A 16309-nucleotide genomic window follows, 5' to 3' on the forward strand; every position below is an offset into this window, starting at 1 on the left:
AATTCTCTATTTAATAGTAAACAAAATGAATGATGTACTATGACATAAATATAATAATAAGCAAAAAGAATTCATGGTCAATTCTCTATTTAATAGTAAACAAAATGAATGATGTACTATGACATAAATATATAGGAAAACAGTTTGGTTTCCTCTCTTATGTCATAAATATAAGAAAATAGTTTATTATCACCTATTTTAATCTCTTAATATCACTTATTTTCATATTAAAAAATAATCAAAACAAAATAGTTGTGCATTTTCAACATTTTATCATATCGTTTTGATAAAAAAAAAATTATCATATCGACTTCATCATATCGGTACATAAAAAATTTCTTCTGCATATATAAACACAATCCTGCAACAAATACGGTGCAAATATTTAACGATGTTTTGAACAAAAAATAAAAAATATTTAATTCAAACAATGCATTAAAGTTGATATGTTATTTTATCACATCGACTTTCTCATATTGATAAAAAGATGATTTCGCACATATAAGCACATAAAATCTGCAACGAGTGCGATACAAATATTTAACGGTGTTTTGCATATAAAATAACAAAATATTTAATAGAAACACTATATTAATGTTGATATTTTGAAAATAGTCATGAGTTTTCATAATTTTATCATATCGACTTTCTCATATTGATACATAAAAATTTGCATTCTCACATATAAGCAAATAAAACCTGCAATAGGCGCGATGCTAATATTTAATGGATTTTTTCATATAAAAGAAAGAACTATTTAATGGAAACATTATACTAGTATTAATAACTTTTATTTATTATCTTTAAACATTTCACAATATTACAAATATAATTATTTTGTATATAACTACCGCGATGTTATGTGACCGATGTGAATGTACGAGTTTTTTACTAGTTTTTTTTTAAACCAGGTATATCATCCGCAAAGCGAACTGCAAAGATTAATGTCTCAAGTTTTGTATGACTCAAATGGATGGCAAATTCTTTTTTATGAGTTTTAACATTATTGCATGCCTAAACTCGAGTTCGAACATGAAGATTGGTCAATCTAAAAGACATGTTTGGCTTCCTAACACCAAAGAATATAAATCTCCTACAAAGTGTTCAAAAAAGGGCATACATAGTAGTGGTGTGTTGCGTCTCATAGGTCCATGTATGTTGATTTTAAGAAGATTGGTTTTGTCATCCAAAAAAAGTTAACAGTGCAACTTATCACTCGTTTGCCTTCTATTCATGTGTAATTTTCTATTTACATTTGGCATTTATCCCTCTAAAAAAATTATAATTTGTATGAAAAAAGAAAAAGGAGAAGAAAAAAAACCAGAAAAGCAGAAAATATTAAGAGACAAAAAATACGAGTTTCTGTGATTGCATACCACATGTTTATATTCAGTGGCATCCGTTCCTACTTGACTTAATTTTCTTCCAAACGTGTCAATAGAGCTAGCTCTTAATATGTCTTCTTCTTTTGCTCTTCTAATTGGAATTGTTCCTTCTGGACATGATTCATCATATAAGCTCCACAATTGAAACTTACCACTCAAAATGTCCGTTTGGTTATTGCCTTTTGATCTTTCTAGAGGATCCTATATATATATATATATATATATATATATATATATATATATATATATATATATATATATATATATATATATATATATATATATATCATATGCATAAAAAATGATCAATTATTAAGTTGAAATATAATAGCTTAATTTGATTCAAAAAGTATATTTTTGAATTTTCCTTAATTTAATTAACAAAACATACCAATGGTTTTTGTCCTTTCAATAGAGGATGATCAAAAGCTGGTTGTTTATGAGACACAACGCAATCTATAATATCGCCATCCGAACTCTGTAAAAATGAACGTAAACACAAAATATATAAAAACAAACACAACCATTAATCTAAGAGTGTGGTTTGATAAAGAATATGAAAGTTAAAAAGAATTAAAATGCTTTAATAGAATTCTCTTTATTATAAGATATTTTTTGTTTATTAGATATAGTAATTGCTTATTTAATGTTTGATCATTTGTGTAAGTTTCAGAAGTTTTAAAATTATTTGGATCAACATTGAAGTTTTGAAAAAATATAGGGATTAATTTGCAATGTTTAAAAATTTATAAGAAGAGCTTTATACATTTTATAAAATATAAGGACCAATTAACAAATTTTGAAAAAGTTAAAGGGTCTAATGTGCACATTTTGAACATATTGGGACAAACTATTAAATTTTGAAAAACAACATAGGGACCATTAATACTTTAAGATTCACATTTTATAATTAGGTAATGAGAGTTTCTAATTTGGTGGTTGCAGATGTGGACTTTGGTTTCGTAAACCCGTAAGGGTTGTTTGGTTACCGACGTTTTGGACTCGATCTGGGTTCAAGTACGTTCTTGAGAGACTGGTTGTGTTGGTGTTCCTTGCTAGATTCTCTGATTCTTCCAGGTCTGTTTAGATTTGCAGGTCTCGATGCTTCAAGTCCGCCTCCACTCCGGTACCGTCCTTTTATCCGTCGCAGCCCGTGTGATTGTTTTCGGAGTGATGCTCGAAAGAGCTTTATACCTGCTGCTTTGTTCAGGGGGTTGCTGGTACGTGGATCTTAATACCGTGCTGGCGGTCGATCCATTCGCCAACCTAAAACCCTTTTTTATCCTACGGATGATCATTAGTCATCTTTTTTGTAACTTGGTTTCGAGCTCGTACGCGAGTTTGCCGGGTTGCGCCCTTGAGGAGTGTTCAATTTGTTAGGATTGATTGGGGTTGTTTCACTTTAATGTTTTATCACGATGTATTCCCTATTGGGTTGATTCTGGGTCAGGTCCAATGTCCCCCAGCTCTGTATCTTTCTTTTTATTTATTATATTTCTCCTTTTGTCTAAAAAAAAAAAGAAAATTTATAGCTGCTAGGAAGGAGTAATTTTTGAGGTAACTAAAATGACTTCGATCAGGATGGAGTATTTGAAATGCTTTAAGTTTAGCTTCAACAAATTATTATCCAAACAAGATAATTTATAATGAAAAATTAAAATTACCCTCTAAACTTATATTATTTCATAAAATTTTCTAATATGAAGATTTAAGATATTTTAAACATACTTGAATTGTCTTCACACCAGGCTTGTTAATCTGCTTAAGACGACTTGCTATCTTTTTCTTCAACTTATGCAATCCTTCTGATCGGAAAGTTTGATTGGCTAACTGATGGTTACCTGCTTCTGAAGCTAAGCAAGCAATGAAACAATGCATTGAAAGTGAAAAAAGAAAGAGACCATATAAAGTTTGATTAACCATTTTTGCTTGTGTGTTGATGAGAAACCTAGGCAAGAGGCCGAGGATATATATAATGGTTAAAAAATCTGAAATAATAATAATAATAATTAATAATAATAATAATAATAATAATAATAATAATAATAATAATAATAATAATAATAATCCTTCAAAAAAATAATAATAATAATAATAATAATTATTATTATTATTTATTGTGATGAAGAATTATTGTGGTTTAAAAATGCTAGACCATCATTGTTTTTGAGGGGGGGAGACCGTCGTTGTTGTTATGAAGTCAGTCAAGGGAGAAAGACAAATGCAAAAGTCCCTTTAAACCATCCCAAGTTGCTGGCTAATATGCAATTTTAAAGTCAGTCAACGAAAAAAGATAAGGGTCTAGCATATACATAATTATATGGAAAATGCTAATGTGTCCTAGAAAAATTCCACACAATTTAACGAATGACTTTTATACATTGGTTTTCTATCTTTTAATTCTCATCTTTGCGCATTCTTATTGTTAGTATGAATTAGGTTTCACTACACTAAAAATTATCTTATTTTTTTCATTTGAATAGACAAAGGAACAAAGGAGTTCAACAAATATTTGAGTTATATGAATTTATAAGCTATCGGTCTTAAACTGGTATATTGTGTTTGTCAAATAGACCTAAATAGAAAAAGATTGTTGTTCAATACGCCCCTCAAAATTGTTCATTTGTCTAAAAAAAAAATTGATTGAAAGTTATGATCTGATTGTAATATACACACAAAAACAATCGATCGGGAGTTACCATCCGATCAGGAGCAAAATTGAAGTACCTATTTAGCAACCATCATAGAAAAAACTCAAACATAAAAATAAAATAAAAAATTACACTAACATTCAACCAAACATAAGTCAAGCGTATCTGGTGTAGAATTGTGCATAAATCTTTGTTTTCTTAACTTAATTTTCTTTTTGAACAAGACAAAATTGAATATATATATATATATATTAAAACAAAGAAGAGATTCTCCCTAATACAAGATGTACCGGAGTAGAATTTCAAAGTTCAATAACACCGATCAAACCGAAAAAAACAAGCCGGCAATAAAATACAAAAAGTTCACATCCAATTCCCAAACAAATAAAATGGCATAGCCATCAACTATGAAAACCAAGAGCCAAGTTAATATTATTTGGCTTCAACCACTAAAAGGAAAACAACTTAATTTTATTCAAAATTACTTAACCAACAAACTTAATTTTTAAAAGTAAAAACAATCAATAAAACAAAAAATGCAAACACGAGGGAGTAAATGTATGGTTGACTCTCAATAAACAATTCCTTAATGTGATTATGTGACTAGTTTACGTTGACAAATAAACCAAAAAAATAAAATGAAAGTATGAGGGTGAAAAGGAGAGATGAGAGCAGCCTTTTGTCTATTGATCTTTAAAGTCTTTATGGATTTTGGATCTGTCAATTCCATTGATCCATATAGAGAGACTTGCTTGATCTCAAGAAAATTGTTGTTCACACATCAAAGAAGGCTAAAACATACTCATAAATGACTTAAATGCCCTTCGACAGTTAGCTGCAGTCGGATTGGAAATCCTCGGTAGTTAATTGCCATCAGTTTATAATTCCTCGGTAGTTAGCTATCGATGTTTCCATGTTGTGCTTTTTAACCGAACTTCACATTTGTTCATTTTAATGTCCTCCAAAGTCAATAAATGAGGAAACAAAAACGATAAAATATGTGAAGTGAAAAAACTAAAAAGAAAAAAAATAAATAATTAGGTTTGACACTTAACTAATTTATTACTATTTTGTTTTAGTTTTTTAAGAGGAGTAGTGATGTTGGAGAAGGTTGTCATAACATTGTATGTTCGAACACCTTATCCAACATCACCACGCATCTTATAAACTTTACGCCTCTAAATTCAAAACCAAAAAACAATGAAGAAGTGTTTTTAGGTTGGTGGTTTTTTGTTTAGTTTTTAAGAGAAACAGTGATGAAAGGGAAGGTGTTCGAACCATTGTTCGAACACCTTCGCTCCCATTACTACGCATCTTATAAACTGTATATGTGTTGAGTGTGAAAACAACAATCCTATATATCGAACTTTTTGTGGGATATGGACCACAAAATGTGTAACATCCTGAACCCCGAATTCAATAAATCATGCAAATAAATCAATTATTCAAAAGAGTTTAGATGCTACGCCATCAATTTCTCCAAATATGCATAAACTGGTTTTCATAAAAACTCGCACCGGATAAACAACACTATAATATCTCATCAACATGTAATAATCCTCAAATACATGAATAAAATCTCAACACCATGTCTCAGGTCTCAAATACATAACCACTGTCTCATCAAATAAAAATCCAACAACGGATAAATGACAGGAAACGTAAATGCCCAACACCCTAAATAGTGCCTATCTAAGATTCCAAGTAAGAAAAAGAGGTAGCTCCAAAGCTAGTCCTCAAGCAACTCACAAGAAATAAGAAATCAGTCATGCACGTCGTCTACCCATTCATACAAATAGGCAGGCGGTCAACCAAACAATCACTAGGGTTAGATAATATTTCACATAACAATATAATCAAGTAAAAAGCATTCAAGGATTTCAAGCATATCATGCATGCATATTCATCATTCCTAGAATACTAACTTCATGTGAATATTATCATACTTCAATCATGACATACCAAGCTTAATCATTCTCAAGTTATTCAACAATGAATCATCGCATCAACATTATTCATCAAGTATACTAGCATAATCAAGCAACATATACAAGGCCACAATTCCACATAGTCACAACATTCATCAAGTTCACCAAATCACATAGTCAAATATGATATGTTTCACCAATTTCAAGTGCATGCAATGTTCTAGACACTTCTACATGCATGTGGTACCAAGTTTGGATTCGGAGATAACTATTACCAAGATTCCATTAACGTAATAAACACCACCAATTATGCTCTTCACCAACTAACGTAATAATCACCACCAATTATGTTCTTCACTAAAGATTCACCATGACCATGATGCATGGACTTCAAGTAAAAACTCAAGAATGCACATATCATCAACACTATATTATACAATTTTTCACCATCATATAATATCTTCACCAATTCACCACCATTTTCATTATCAAGCATTCACATCCATACACTCAACAAGTCATAATCAGTAAAAGAGTCATCAACATGATCATCATCAATAATTATCACATCAAGGAACAACATCGTTTCACAAGGCAAAATCCACTCAATAGATGGACAATCAACCACATCATGTTAACCAATATATTAAACACCCATCAATCATCAATTCATTCTTATTGCATCATGTTATCATGAATACAAAACCATTTGCAAGTTATTCGATCATATAACCTCATTTTGACAAAGTTCGTCTATTTTCACAAAATCGTCCATTGTTTATGATCCACAAGTTAACTACCGAGAGACATTTAGGTCTTTTACTGGTGTTTTCTAGCCTTGTTTCAAGTGTGAACAACAATTTTCTAATCTCAAAAGGGTCCAAAAGATTTAGACTTTAATTTGCTTGAGACTCATATGTACATCAAATTATCCAAAATAACCTCCCGTTTGGACAATTTAACTACAATTTTGAAGCGAATGGTAGTTAATTATCGATCAGTAGGTGCTTACCACAATTACCTACCGTTCGGGCAATTAACTACAATTTTAAAGCGAATGTAGTTAGTTATCGTTCAGTAGGTGCATGTGAACAATTGTTAGATGCATAAAGAGCAAACCTCTAGTCATTATAGGTCTTGGTTCTCTTGAAGATTGCACATCCTCAGGTTCATTGAGCCAAAATGTCCTGTGTTTCCTTTCATAGGTAAGTGGCATTCCAGTTGATATGGAGATAGTCTTAAAGGTGTCTTATATGCAGTTTATACGTCCACAGGGCCTCATCTAGCTTTTCTGAGCAATCCTCAACAGTTTTTTTCTTTTTCAGGATTCTCTTAACTTCTTTTCTATAGACATCAATTGGTCCACAAGTTTGTGTGTGACAAGGGTAGCGACTGTGTGTTTGACATCATAATATTTCCAAATATCTGTTGTAGAAATTATTGCTTCATCAATTATTCACCACAATTTGGAAATCATTGACTACGTATACAACTTCTTCAAACCCATTTGTAGCACATAAACCTTTTTAAACATAAAAGAAACATACACCCTTTACAACAAATATAAATGAAAGCATAATAAAAGCTATCACAGTTTTATGGGAATCTCTCTGTGGATAAAACTGAGAATGTACTCATTGGCATCAAAAACAATCTTTGCTTAACCAGAAAGTAAGCAAAAAGTACTGATAATATTCTCACATTTGTTGACCAGAAAATCATATTCTCACATTCTCCACCATGCATCCAAATATATACTTAGTCTAAGTCATTTTTAACGATTACAAGAAAATATTATGATTGAAGAACCTTGACAACCGAGGAACGGGTTTTTTTTTTTTTTTTTTTTTTTTTTTTTATCAAAAAGGAATAGAAACAGTTAATTTGTTGACCAGAAAATGTTACAAGTGAACATCGAAACATCCTAGTTACATGCAAAAGCTGATTCAGCTAGCTATATTCAGTCCTTCTTCTCAGGAGGCACAGAGCGTCTCCACATTCCAGCCAAGATGCTACCAAAGATAGAGTGACACACACTTGAAACAGCACAAGGTACTGTTGTTAGGGGATCTCCAAAGTGCTTGGCAGCCAGAACTACGCCGAGGACTGAGTTCTACAATATCGAGGGTAAAGAAACGGGTAAATGTTTGCAGAATTGATCAAAGGACCGCGAAAAGGTTTATCAACTAGTAAGCTTCCTATGCTTAAAATTGCGATGACAGAATATTAAACTTACCTGCATGCCAACTTCAATGGATATGGTCCGCGATGATGCAACATCCAGCCCAAGACTCCTGGCAAGAACATATCCGAAGAAAAAACCAGAAGCGTGAAGAAGGCAGACAGCTAAGACTACCTGTCCACCAGACATAAGGATTGCAGAAGAGCTCTGTGCAATTGCATTTCCACATAAAATTGCCACAGTTGCTACAGCTAAGGGTGGCATCAATGGAGACACAAGTTTAACAAGAGGTTGGAAATACTGATTCAGAAGTGCACCAGCCAATACAGGAAAAAGCACAACCTGTTGAGAGAAAACGGAGAGACAATTAGGGCTGTTTACTTTCTAATAAGTATCTTCAGTTTTCGTTTTCTAAATTTTTTGTTTATTTTAATTTATAACAATGAAACTTAAAAAAAGAAACAATGAGATTGAAGACTCTCAGTGAATGATTGCAAAAAAGAGAATATGCAAGGCAAGCAGGAAGAATGCATTTTTAGAAACAATGAAAACATTGTTTTGGCATTTTCAAAATTTCTAAAATGTTAGATCTGTTTTTGAAAATTGTAAAAGAAAATGGTGAAAGAAAATGTTAGATCTGTTTTCTGAAATGTTTATTAGTTGAAGCGAAAATGAAAACAAGAACCATGGAAAGTTAACCTGCAATGTCGATATTAATAAGCCAGCTGCATCCACGGCAACATATTTACCAGCTAGTTTGGCTGTCAGAAAAGGAGTCATGATCTGCAATGTTAAGTAGTTGACGAATCAATGTGAGAAGTTGTTTACAAATAAAAGTACTATACTATCGCTAATATAACAACTGAGTTTGATACACACCCTTTCCCCCAAGGTTCTTTTTTACCCTTTTCCTGATACTTCGTAGCCATTTTAAAGTGCCGAATAAAGCAGAAAAAATTAAAATGCCATAAACAGTATGAAAAGTTTATGCAATCTCAGCAGATTTTTACGGTAGGTATCTTAGATAATGGAGTGATGGATTATTTCAAGTCTCCTCAAAACTACTAAATCTGACAAACCACTTAGAGTTAACAACGTGGAATTAAACAAAAAATCTCGCATTACGAAATCCATATGGCACCATTTCGATTTGACTGTAATTCCTTCCAGCACCATATTTTGTCATCAACATTGTACATCAAGTTGGAAAACCAAATATAGGACTAAAAACATTATCATAATATACTAACCACAGCCGAAAGAGTGCTAGCAGCTGTCATTACAACGGAAAGCGCCACGTTTCCACTAGCAAAATAAATAGATCATCAAATTACCCTGCTCATCAAATCTATTAATAAAGTATTCATTGGAATAAGCGTTATGTACCGTGCAAGATATGTTACAATATTACTAGCTGTGCCTGCAACCAAACAAAGACTACATAAATTAGGTTAAGGATAGAGAGAAAGCATAAAGCACCAGCTACATAATACCAAATGTGCTGCAACCAAACAAAGACTATATAGAATACGTTACAGGTAGACAGAAAGCATAAATCACCAACACAATGTGAGGCAACCAACACAGACTACATAAGATAGATGTTAATGGTAGACTAAAACTCGTACCCCCAGGACAGCACCCAACTAATATTAAACCAGCTGCATAATGTGATGGAAGATTTAAGAGTTTGCTTACAAAAAATGCAGATAATGGCATCACCTGAAAATTGTCAGAACAAGTCTCATCAAGTTAAATAAGTTAGAATGCTATAAAACATGCCAACTCAGATGCTGTTTGGAATCTCACAATATCGAAGGTTTTAAATAAATTGTAGCCTCAACATCAGCATTTTAGGACCTCTGCGAGCACCACAATCGCAGTTGCATTAACTGCATCTGTTCACAATTCTTTTTTATCAAGGATCGCAACTACAATTGTATTCATTATTTAAAACCTTGACAATATTATTGTCATCCCTTGTATTTGTGTATGGATACAGGTGAAAATGGACATAAACTTCATTCATCACATAAAAAATACCTTTTGTGTTATCTCTTTGGAAAAAACAAATCATTTTATGGTTTTCGAATACAAATTTTTAAATCAGAAATGAAATTTTTACACGAAAATTTGACAACAAATTACAACAACAATATAAATAGTTAACACAATTCAAATACTACATTCAATGGATAGTTAATAAATATAACAAGGTGTCACAATTGATAAATCATCCAATGAACGTAATTAACCACAATTTTAAACGTCATTAATCACAATTTTTTAGTGTTCAAATATACATGATATCCATTAATCAGCCAAATTGTGTTCAAAATATATATGATTTTCACGCGTTATTATACATGATATTCAATAACCACAATTTGTGTTCAATTATACATTCAAAGATTGTGGTAAAACACATTCATAATTTTGATTAATTGTGTTTAATGGATTATTAATGAATTGTGACACCTTGTTATATCCCATTAATATCCACTAAACACAGTTATCCATGTATTTAAACTACATTAACAAAAAAAAAACTACATTAACCATCCAAATCCAAATTGAATTAGAAAATTGTTGTCCAATTTTGTGTCAGAATAACAAATCATTTTTAAAATAAGAAACAATGAGTAAACCACAAAATTGGTCCCAAACTTTGTACGACACTCAAATAGATCCCTGTGATTATGAATATTCCATAAAGCTCCCTGACTCTACTAAATTGTTAAATTGGTCTTTATATTTAACTACTTACTATCAATTACGTCCCTATATAACCCATTGGGTTGACTAGTGGTATTGGCTTGAGACCTTGAATTGTTCTCATCTCAAGGTCTCAAGTTCGATTCTCCCTTATGCCAATTTCGGTGGGCTAGTCCATACAAAACTTTGCTCTGACTCTGAATTTAAATGGGGCCCTGCAAGTGGACGGTGGGATTGGACCCCTCGTACTAGTTGGTCCTTGGACCTGATACCGAGTTTTCACAACAAAAACAAAATATATGATGTCCCTATATTTTAATCATTTAGTATCAATTTAGTCTCTAACGTTACTATCGAATTTGGTCCCTGACTCTCATCAGCAAGATCAATATTTGTAACATTTGCAGAAGTATGAGACCTTTTTGAAATATTCATAATCTCATGGACCTATTGTGACGGATTTAAGTGGTCTACTCAATAAAAAACATAGCATTTGTGTAATCAAAACAAAGTAAACAATGAAAGCAACAACATAAACAGTATATCAAAGTATACAGAAACTAACCGAATACTGAAGAAAAAAACCAGAAAGAACTTCTTTAGGCATAGAAAGAGCAGAACGAAGATCATCAAGAGTCAAAGTCATACCCATACCAAGCATAATTACACTAAGTCCCACAATACTCAATTTATCAGTAACCCAATTAAACGAACTTGGTCTCATCAAACCCAACACACACCCAATTGTTACCCATAATGGAAACGCCGTCGATATCGCCTCACCGGCAACTTCAACCCATTCTCGAATACTCTTCCCACCTGCATTTGCACTCTCACTGTTCGACGAAATGCCACAACGAAGTGGGCCCAGAATTCTGGGGGATTTTGATGTGGAAGAGATTAATGGTGATTGAGGTTGAAAATTTTGTAATGTGATGCGAGAACATGGTTTAGTTCGATGTAAAATTGGGTTTAGATTTGAAGATTTTGATCTGGATTTGATTAGTGTGATTGGAAGTGAAGAGTACGATGCAATTGATGCTTGCATTGTTGCTGTCTGTTGTTTTAAGACATTTGACTACTCCAGTGTCCACCTCGTCTTTGTATATGCTATAGCTCACACAATTAAGTATCAAGAAGTGAGGTGTCAGGGTTCAAACATATTCTTGTCAATTGAGTTAAGCTCACGTGATTTTTCACTACTTTATTTGGTTCAAGTAATTTAATTTTATTGTGAAAGATTTTCCGAATAATTCGTCATTTAATAGAATTTATTAATCACTCTGTCTGAAAATAGGTATTATTTTTACTATTTGTTTGTCTTAAATTATCTGTCAATTTTAAAATATCAATATACAATATGGGTAATGTTAACCGATGCCCCTGGGACATTGGTTAAGGAAATTAAAAGAGGAAATTTTAAGCCAAAAGAGGAAGTATTCAATGTATTGATTACACAACTTTGAATGCAAACTTTACCTTTTTTGGGTCATTATTTAAGCATTTAATGCAAATATTACTATTTTTGACTGCCAATTATTTTTTTCCATTAGCATATTTTTATTTATTGCATTTCATTTATCTATAACTAAGCAAAAAAAAATAAAATCACACTTATTAAGAAAACTAAAACATAGTAGTTTGTAACATAGTTTTTTGTGTTATCTTTCAAATAAATTTTATAGGAAGATGTAAAAACAATTTTCATTGGTAGTTGATTATAGAAAAAATGAAAAAGAGAGCAAATTGAATGCACTTTGCATTTAAATTTCCTTTGGAAAAGATAATTTTTTGAAAAAACATAATTAAATAGGATAAAATTGGTCTTTTTTGCTTATAATTTGGGACAAAGAAAATGGTTTTTTTTGCTTATAATTTAGGACGGAGGGTACTATTTAAGTTTTACACGAGTATTAAGTAAATGATTAACAATGTCGATTTCAATGATAAAATATGTGTTACTCCCTCCGGTCACTATTATAAGCAAATTTTGACTTTTTAGGTTCACTCAATAAATTATGTATATGGTCTATATTATAGACTACATACATCATTTATTGAATAAATCTAAAAAGTAGAAATTTGCTTATAATAGTGACCAGAGGGAGTATTTACTAAAACACATTTATTAATTATAATTAGTCTAGTAGTTATAAGATTGAGGTAGTAACTACTTCAAACCAATCACTTGATTAATCTAACTTTATACATACACACACATATGTGTGTGTTATATTTATATTGTGACTTTCTACTATTGTTGTGGACTGAGTTGAATGCATGATATTTTAGTAGATTGAGTTACGCAGATATCGTGACAACAATAGTGGCATAACATTAGCAACTTAAATTAGTGGTCAGATTCCATGAGGCTTGACGTTACCATTGGGTCTCTAGTACCTGTAATCCTCATCTTCAATGTAATGATCAACTTAGAATTTTCTTGATGTCTTATTACCCTTCTTTAAAAAAAAAAAAAAAAATGTCTTATTCCCCTTCTATTTGGAGTTATTTGTGTTTAAAAGATATAATAGCATATGCTTGAAATTCTTTAAAAAAAGTAGCATGCTTGAAATTGTCGTGCTTACATTTGTATTATGCCAAATACTTGAGTTATCAATATATGTTTGTTTTTCATTTTCGGAAAAGGTATTTAAAAGAAAATACACTCTAATTTTATGAAAAGGAGATCATGATCGAGATCTCAATCATTTCGGGATTGTTTTTTAAAAAAACAAAATATACTCTCGTTGTTTAAATTTAAGATCTTACACATACTAACATTATTAAGTTTACATCAATCAACAATCTTGTGTAAAATCTAAAAATAGAATAAATAATTTATCAATAAAATTATATATTGTCTTTATTTATTAAAATATCTAATTATATTTATGAAATGATGTTGTTTTCCATAGTTTTTACGAACGAACGATGGTAACATACTTCTGTAATATAATAATACACATTTGAACTTGTCAAAGAAAAACAAATAAAAGTATGAGAAAAATCATAAGAGTACAAATATTATGTTGTTCAAATATTATTATACACTTACAAGTGACATATAATTATTTTTCAACTTATTTGTTACTTTTACGCGCATTCACAAAAACCAACAACACACCACACAATTTGAGGAAGTTCACACATATCTTTCGGACATTGAGCATGTGTTGTGCATGGAATAGAATCTGTAATGTTGGATAAAAATAAAAGAAATGTTATTAAAAGGTGATGAAATATTTTATATAAGAGAAATAGGATATTTGAAAATAGTGTTGCAATTGACTTACCACTTTTGGTTAGGACAAAAAATACAGAATGAAAGATAATAAAAGCATAAAACATATATGAAATTTGAGCCATATTTTTTCTCATTCAAATCTAATAAGTTGAAAATTGTTTGAGAATATTATAAGAAAAGTTTTCATGCTAGGTCAACATCACCTAAATAGTTTTTAGAACTTAGGATTTCCAAGAAACCATTCATAAAATAGGATTTATTGTTAAATGTCCCTACAATACACCAATGTGTCGTGTTTCTAAAATAAAACAAAAAGAAATAAACTAAATATTTATTTACAAAGTAAAGCGATTTGCCTTCCTGAATTATCAACAATTCCCGACAACGACGTCAATAACTTGATGACGAATTTGGAAAGTGCACCAAACTCTTGCCAAATAATAAAGTAGCAGGCCATCATGTCCACATGGATTGTCGTTTTTTTTAGAGGACAAGGATTGTCGTTTAACAAGATAATTTACTTAACTTGTTTATACAAAAACCGTAAAATTTTATGGTTTTTCAAGCTTGATTTGTTTGCACAATGAGAGTATTTTGATTGCATAAAGTAAAAGGATTGATTCAAATGTTTGACGGCGGTTATGATTCTTCGAATCCCCTCTATATTCTTTGTTGGATTAATGCAAGGTCCAATACCAATTATGAATAAGTACTTGACAAACGATGATTTTGATATGAAACCGTGATGTATCTATAAAATTGTTTGTGGTAATTGTGCCTAGAAATGTCGGTACAAAGAAAGTTCTAAAAGGATGAATTTTGTAACACCCCGTTTTCCCAACATAAAAATTTCATTTAAAATCAGAGTATTTTGATCACAACGGAATGTCACATACTTCATTTAAATCATAAAATGGATAATAATAATAATCCTTCAAATTCAACATCATGTAAAATCTTAAACTATTGCAGCGGAAATTAGTTCAACATTTAAAAGTCTTGGCACGCAGGCCTTATTAAAAAATCTCATAAATTAGTTCATAAAAGAGACACGTAAGGAATAGAAGTAAATGCAAGCCCCCATCCCGTTACGTATCAGAGCACCTAGACACCAACTGAGAGTCCACTCATGAACGCCTCTAATCTTTATTACCTGCACATTACCCACGGTCGAGGCAACATATACGCAGAAGGGGTGAGATTTCATAATCAATACATTAAGCATATAATCCAATAAAATGCATTTAACAACTTAAACATTAATAACATATCAACAATTAACAATTAGCATATTTTTCATTACATAACAAATACAATCATCAAATACCATTACTAATTTTCATCACAAATCATAATCAACTTAACACTCAACTTGACGACACAACTCATCCTTGACCATGCAACTCTATCAACTCAACAACAACCTAACAACACGACTCATCTTTGACCATGCAACTCTATCAACTCGACAACAACTCGACAACTTAAACATCATGAACTTCTTGATATGCAAATGCATGTGGTACCAATCAGCAACAAAATGAGCATAATAGGCTCTTCAACGTGTGAGCACAAAGGCTGCCGGGCCTAAAGCCCCCAACTTTAATGAGCACAAAGGCTGCCGGGCCTAAAGCCCCCAACTTTAATGAGCACAAAGGCTGCCGGGCCTAAAGCCCCCAACTTTAATGAGCACAAAGGCTGCCGGGCCTAAAGCCCCCAACTTTAATGAGTATGCAATGAACTCAACTTCCAACAACTTAGACAACGACGTGTACAACTCATACGACTCATAATCATGGACGACTTCTTAAATTCCAACAACATAGACCGACTCATGCAACCTCAAGACACTAACAGTCGACAACAGAAAACAGCAGCAACATACAGCAATTAACAACGCTTGAATGTGTTAACATTCATATAAAGAATTAATTACATCAATATAATTATCATAAAACATCATTATAGCATTCATGCAGCAATACTTCTAGTTTCAGTCACCATAACAGACTTCTGGAGCTTATGAAAGCATCCTAAACAGCTCTCTAACTTACTTCTAAGGTCATCTCAAGACTACACGTGCGAAAGGATCGCATCGGGACAATTTTGGGCAACTAACAGCCTAACTCGCAGTGGCGAGTAACTTCACTCGCAATGGCGAGCAAAGTGTGCATTCTGGGTTCCTACGTATTTACTCGCAG

At 31.8% G+C, this 16309-nt stretch overlaps 2 protein-coding genes and 1 long non-coding RNA gene across 5 annotated transcripts in view; all 3 read right to left on the minus strand.

The window, feature by feature from the left end:
- The window catches only part of LOC146949377 (protein neprosin-like), a 69447-nt gene extending 66121 nt beyond the window's left edge, over positions 1-3326 (minus strand). For all 3 annotated transcript variants that reach the window (XM_085745418.1, XM_085745419.1, XM_085745417.1), the window contains exons 1-3: positions 3114-3326; positions 1777-1863; positions 1377-1586 (exon numbers count right to left, since the gene is read on the minus strand). In XM_085745418.1, coding sequence (XP_085601544.1) covers positions 1377-1586; positions 1777-1863; positions 3114-3308 — 492 coding nt within the window. In that variant the 5' untranslated portion in view covers positions 3309-3326. The remainder of the gene's footprint in view (positions 1-1376; positions 1587-1776; positions 1864-3113) is intronic.
- Positions 3327-7575: 4249 nt separating this feature from the next.
- LOC146949384 (putative sodium/metabolite cotransporter BASS1, chloroplastic) lies at positions 7576-11937 on the minus strand. The gene is made up of 7 exons (XM_085745422.1): positions 11427-11937; positions 9775-9868; positions 9533-9566; positions 9397-9451; positions 8846-8929; positions 8201-8488; positions 7576-8077 (listed from the first exon to the last, which is right to left on the minus strand). The coding sequence occupies exons 1-7, from the start codon at positions 11907-11909 to the stop codon at positions 7925-7927; spliced, it is 1191 nt and encodes a 396-aa protein (XP_085601548.1). The 5' UTR covers positions 11910-11937; the 3' UTR covers positions 7576-7924.
- Positions 11938-13836: 1899 nt separating this feature from the next.
- LOC146949385 (uncharacterized) lies at positions 13837-14298 on the minus strand. The gene is made up of 2 exons (XR_015025403.1): positions 14158-14298; positions 13837-14055 (listed from the first exon to the last, which is right to left on the minus strand). It is a non-coding gene; the product is annotated as an uncharacterized LOC146949385 (long non-coding RNA).
- Between the last annotated feature and the right edge of the window lie 2011 nt (positions 14299-16309).

Source organism: Medicago sativa, chromosome 2 (assembly GCF_051527215.1).
Source record: "Medicago sativa cultivar Bolivia chromosome 2, Bolivia_mono, whole genome shotgun sequence".
Taxonomy (NCBI): domain Eukaryota; kingdom Viridiplantae; phylum Streptophyta; class Magnoliopsida; order Fabales; family Fabaceae; genus Medicago; species Medicago sativa.

What these genes read in the sequence shown, in the direction of transcription:
- LOC146949384 (XM_085745422.1), bottom strand. Translation starts at nt 11,909, where the DNA reads ATGCAAGCATCAATTGCATCGTACTCTTCACTTCCAATCACACTAATC. An exon ending in GTTTTTTTCTTCAGTATTCG is followed by an intron (nt 9,869 to 11,426) that starts GTTAGTTTCTGT and finishes GACAATTTTCAG; the next exon opens with GTGATGCCATTATCTGCATT. An exon ending in CCATTGAAGTTGGCATGCAG is followed by an intron (nt 8,078 to 8,200) that starts GTAAGTTTAATA and finishes TCGATATTGTAG; the next exon opens with AACTCAGTCCTCGGCGTAGT.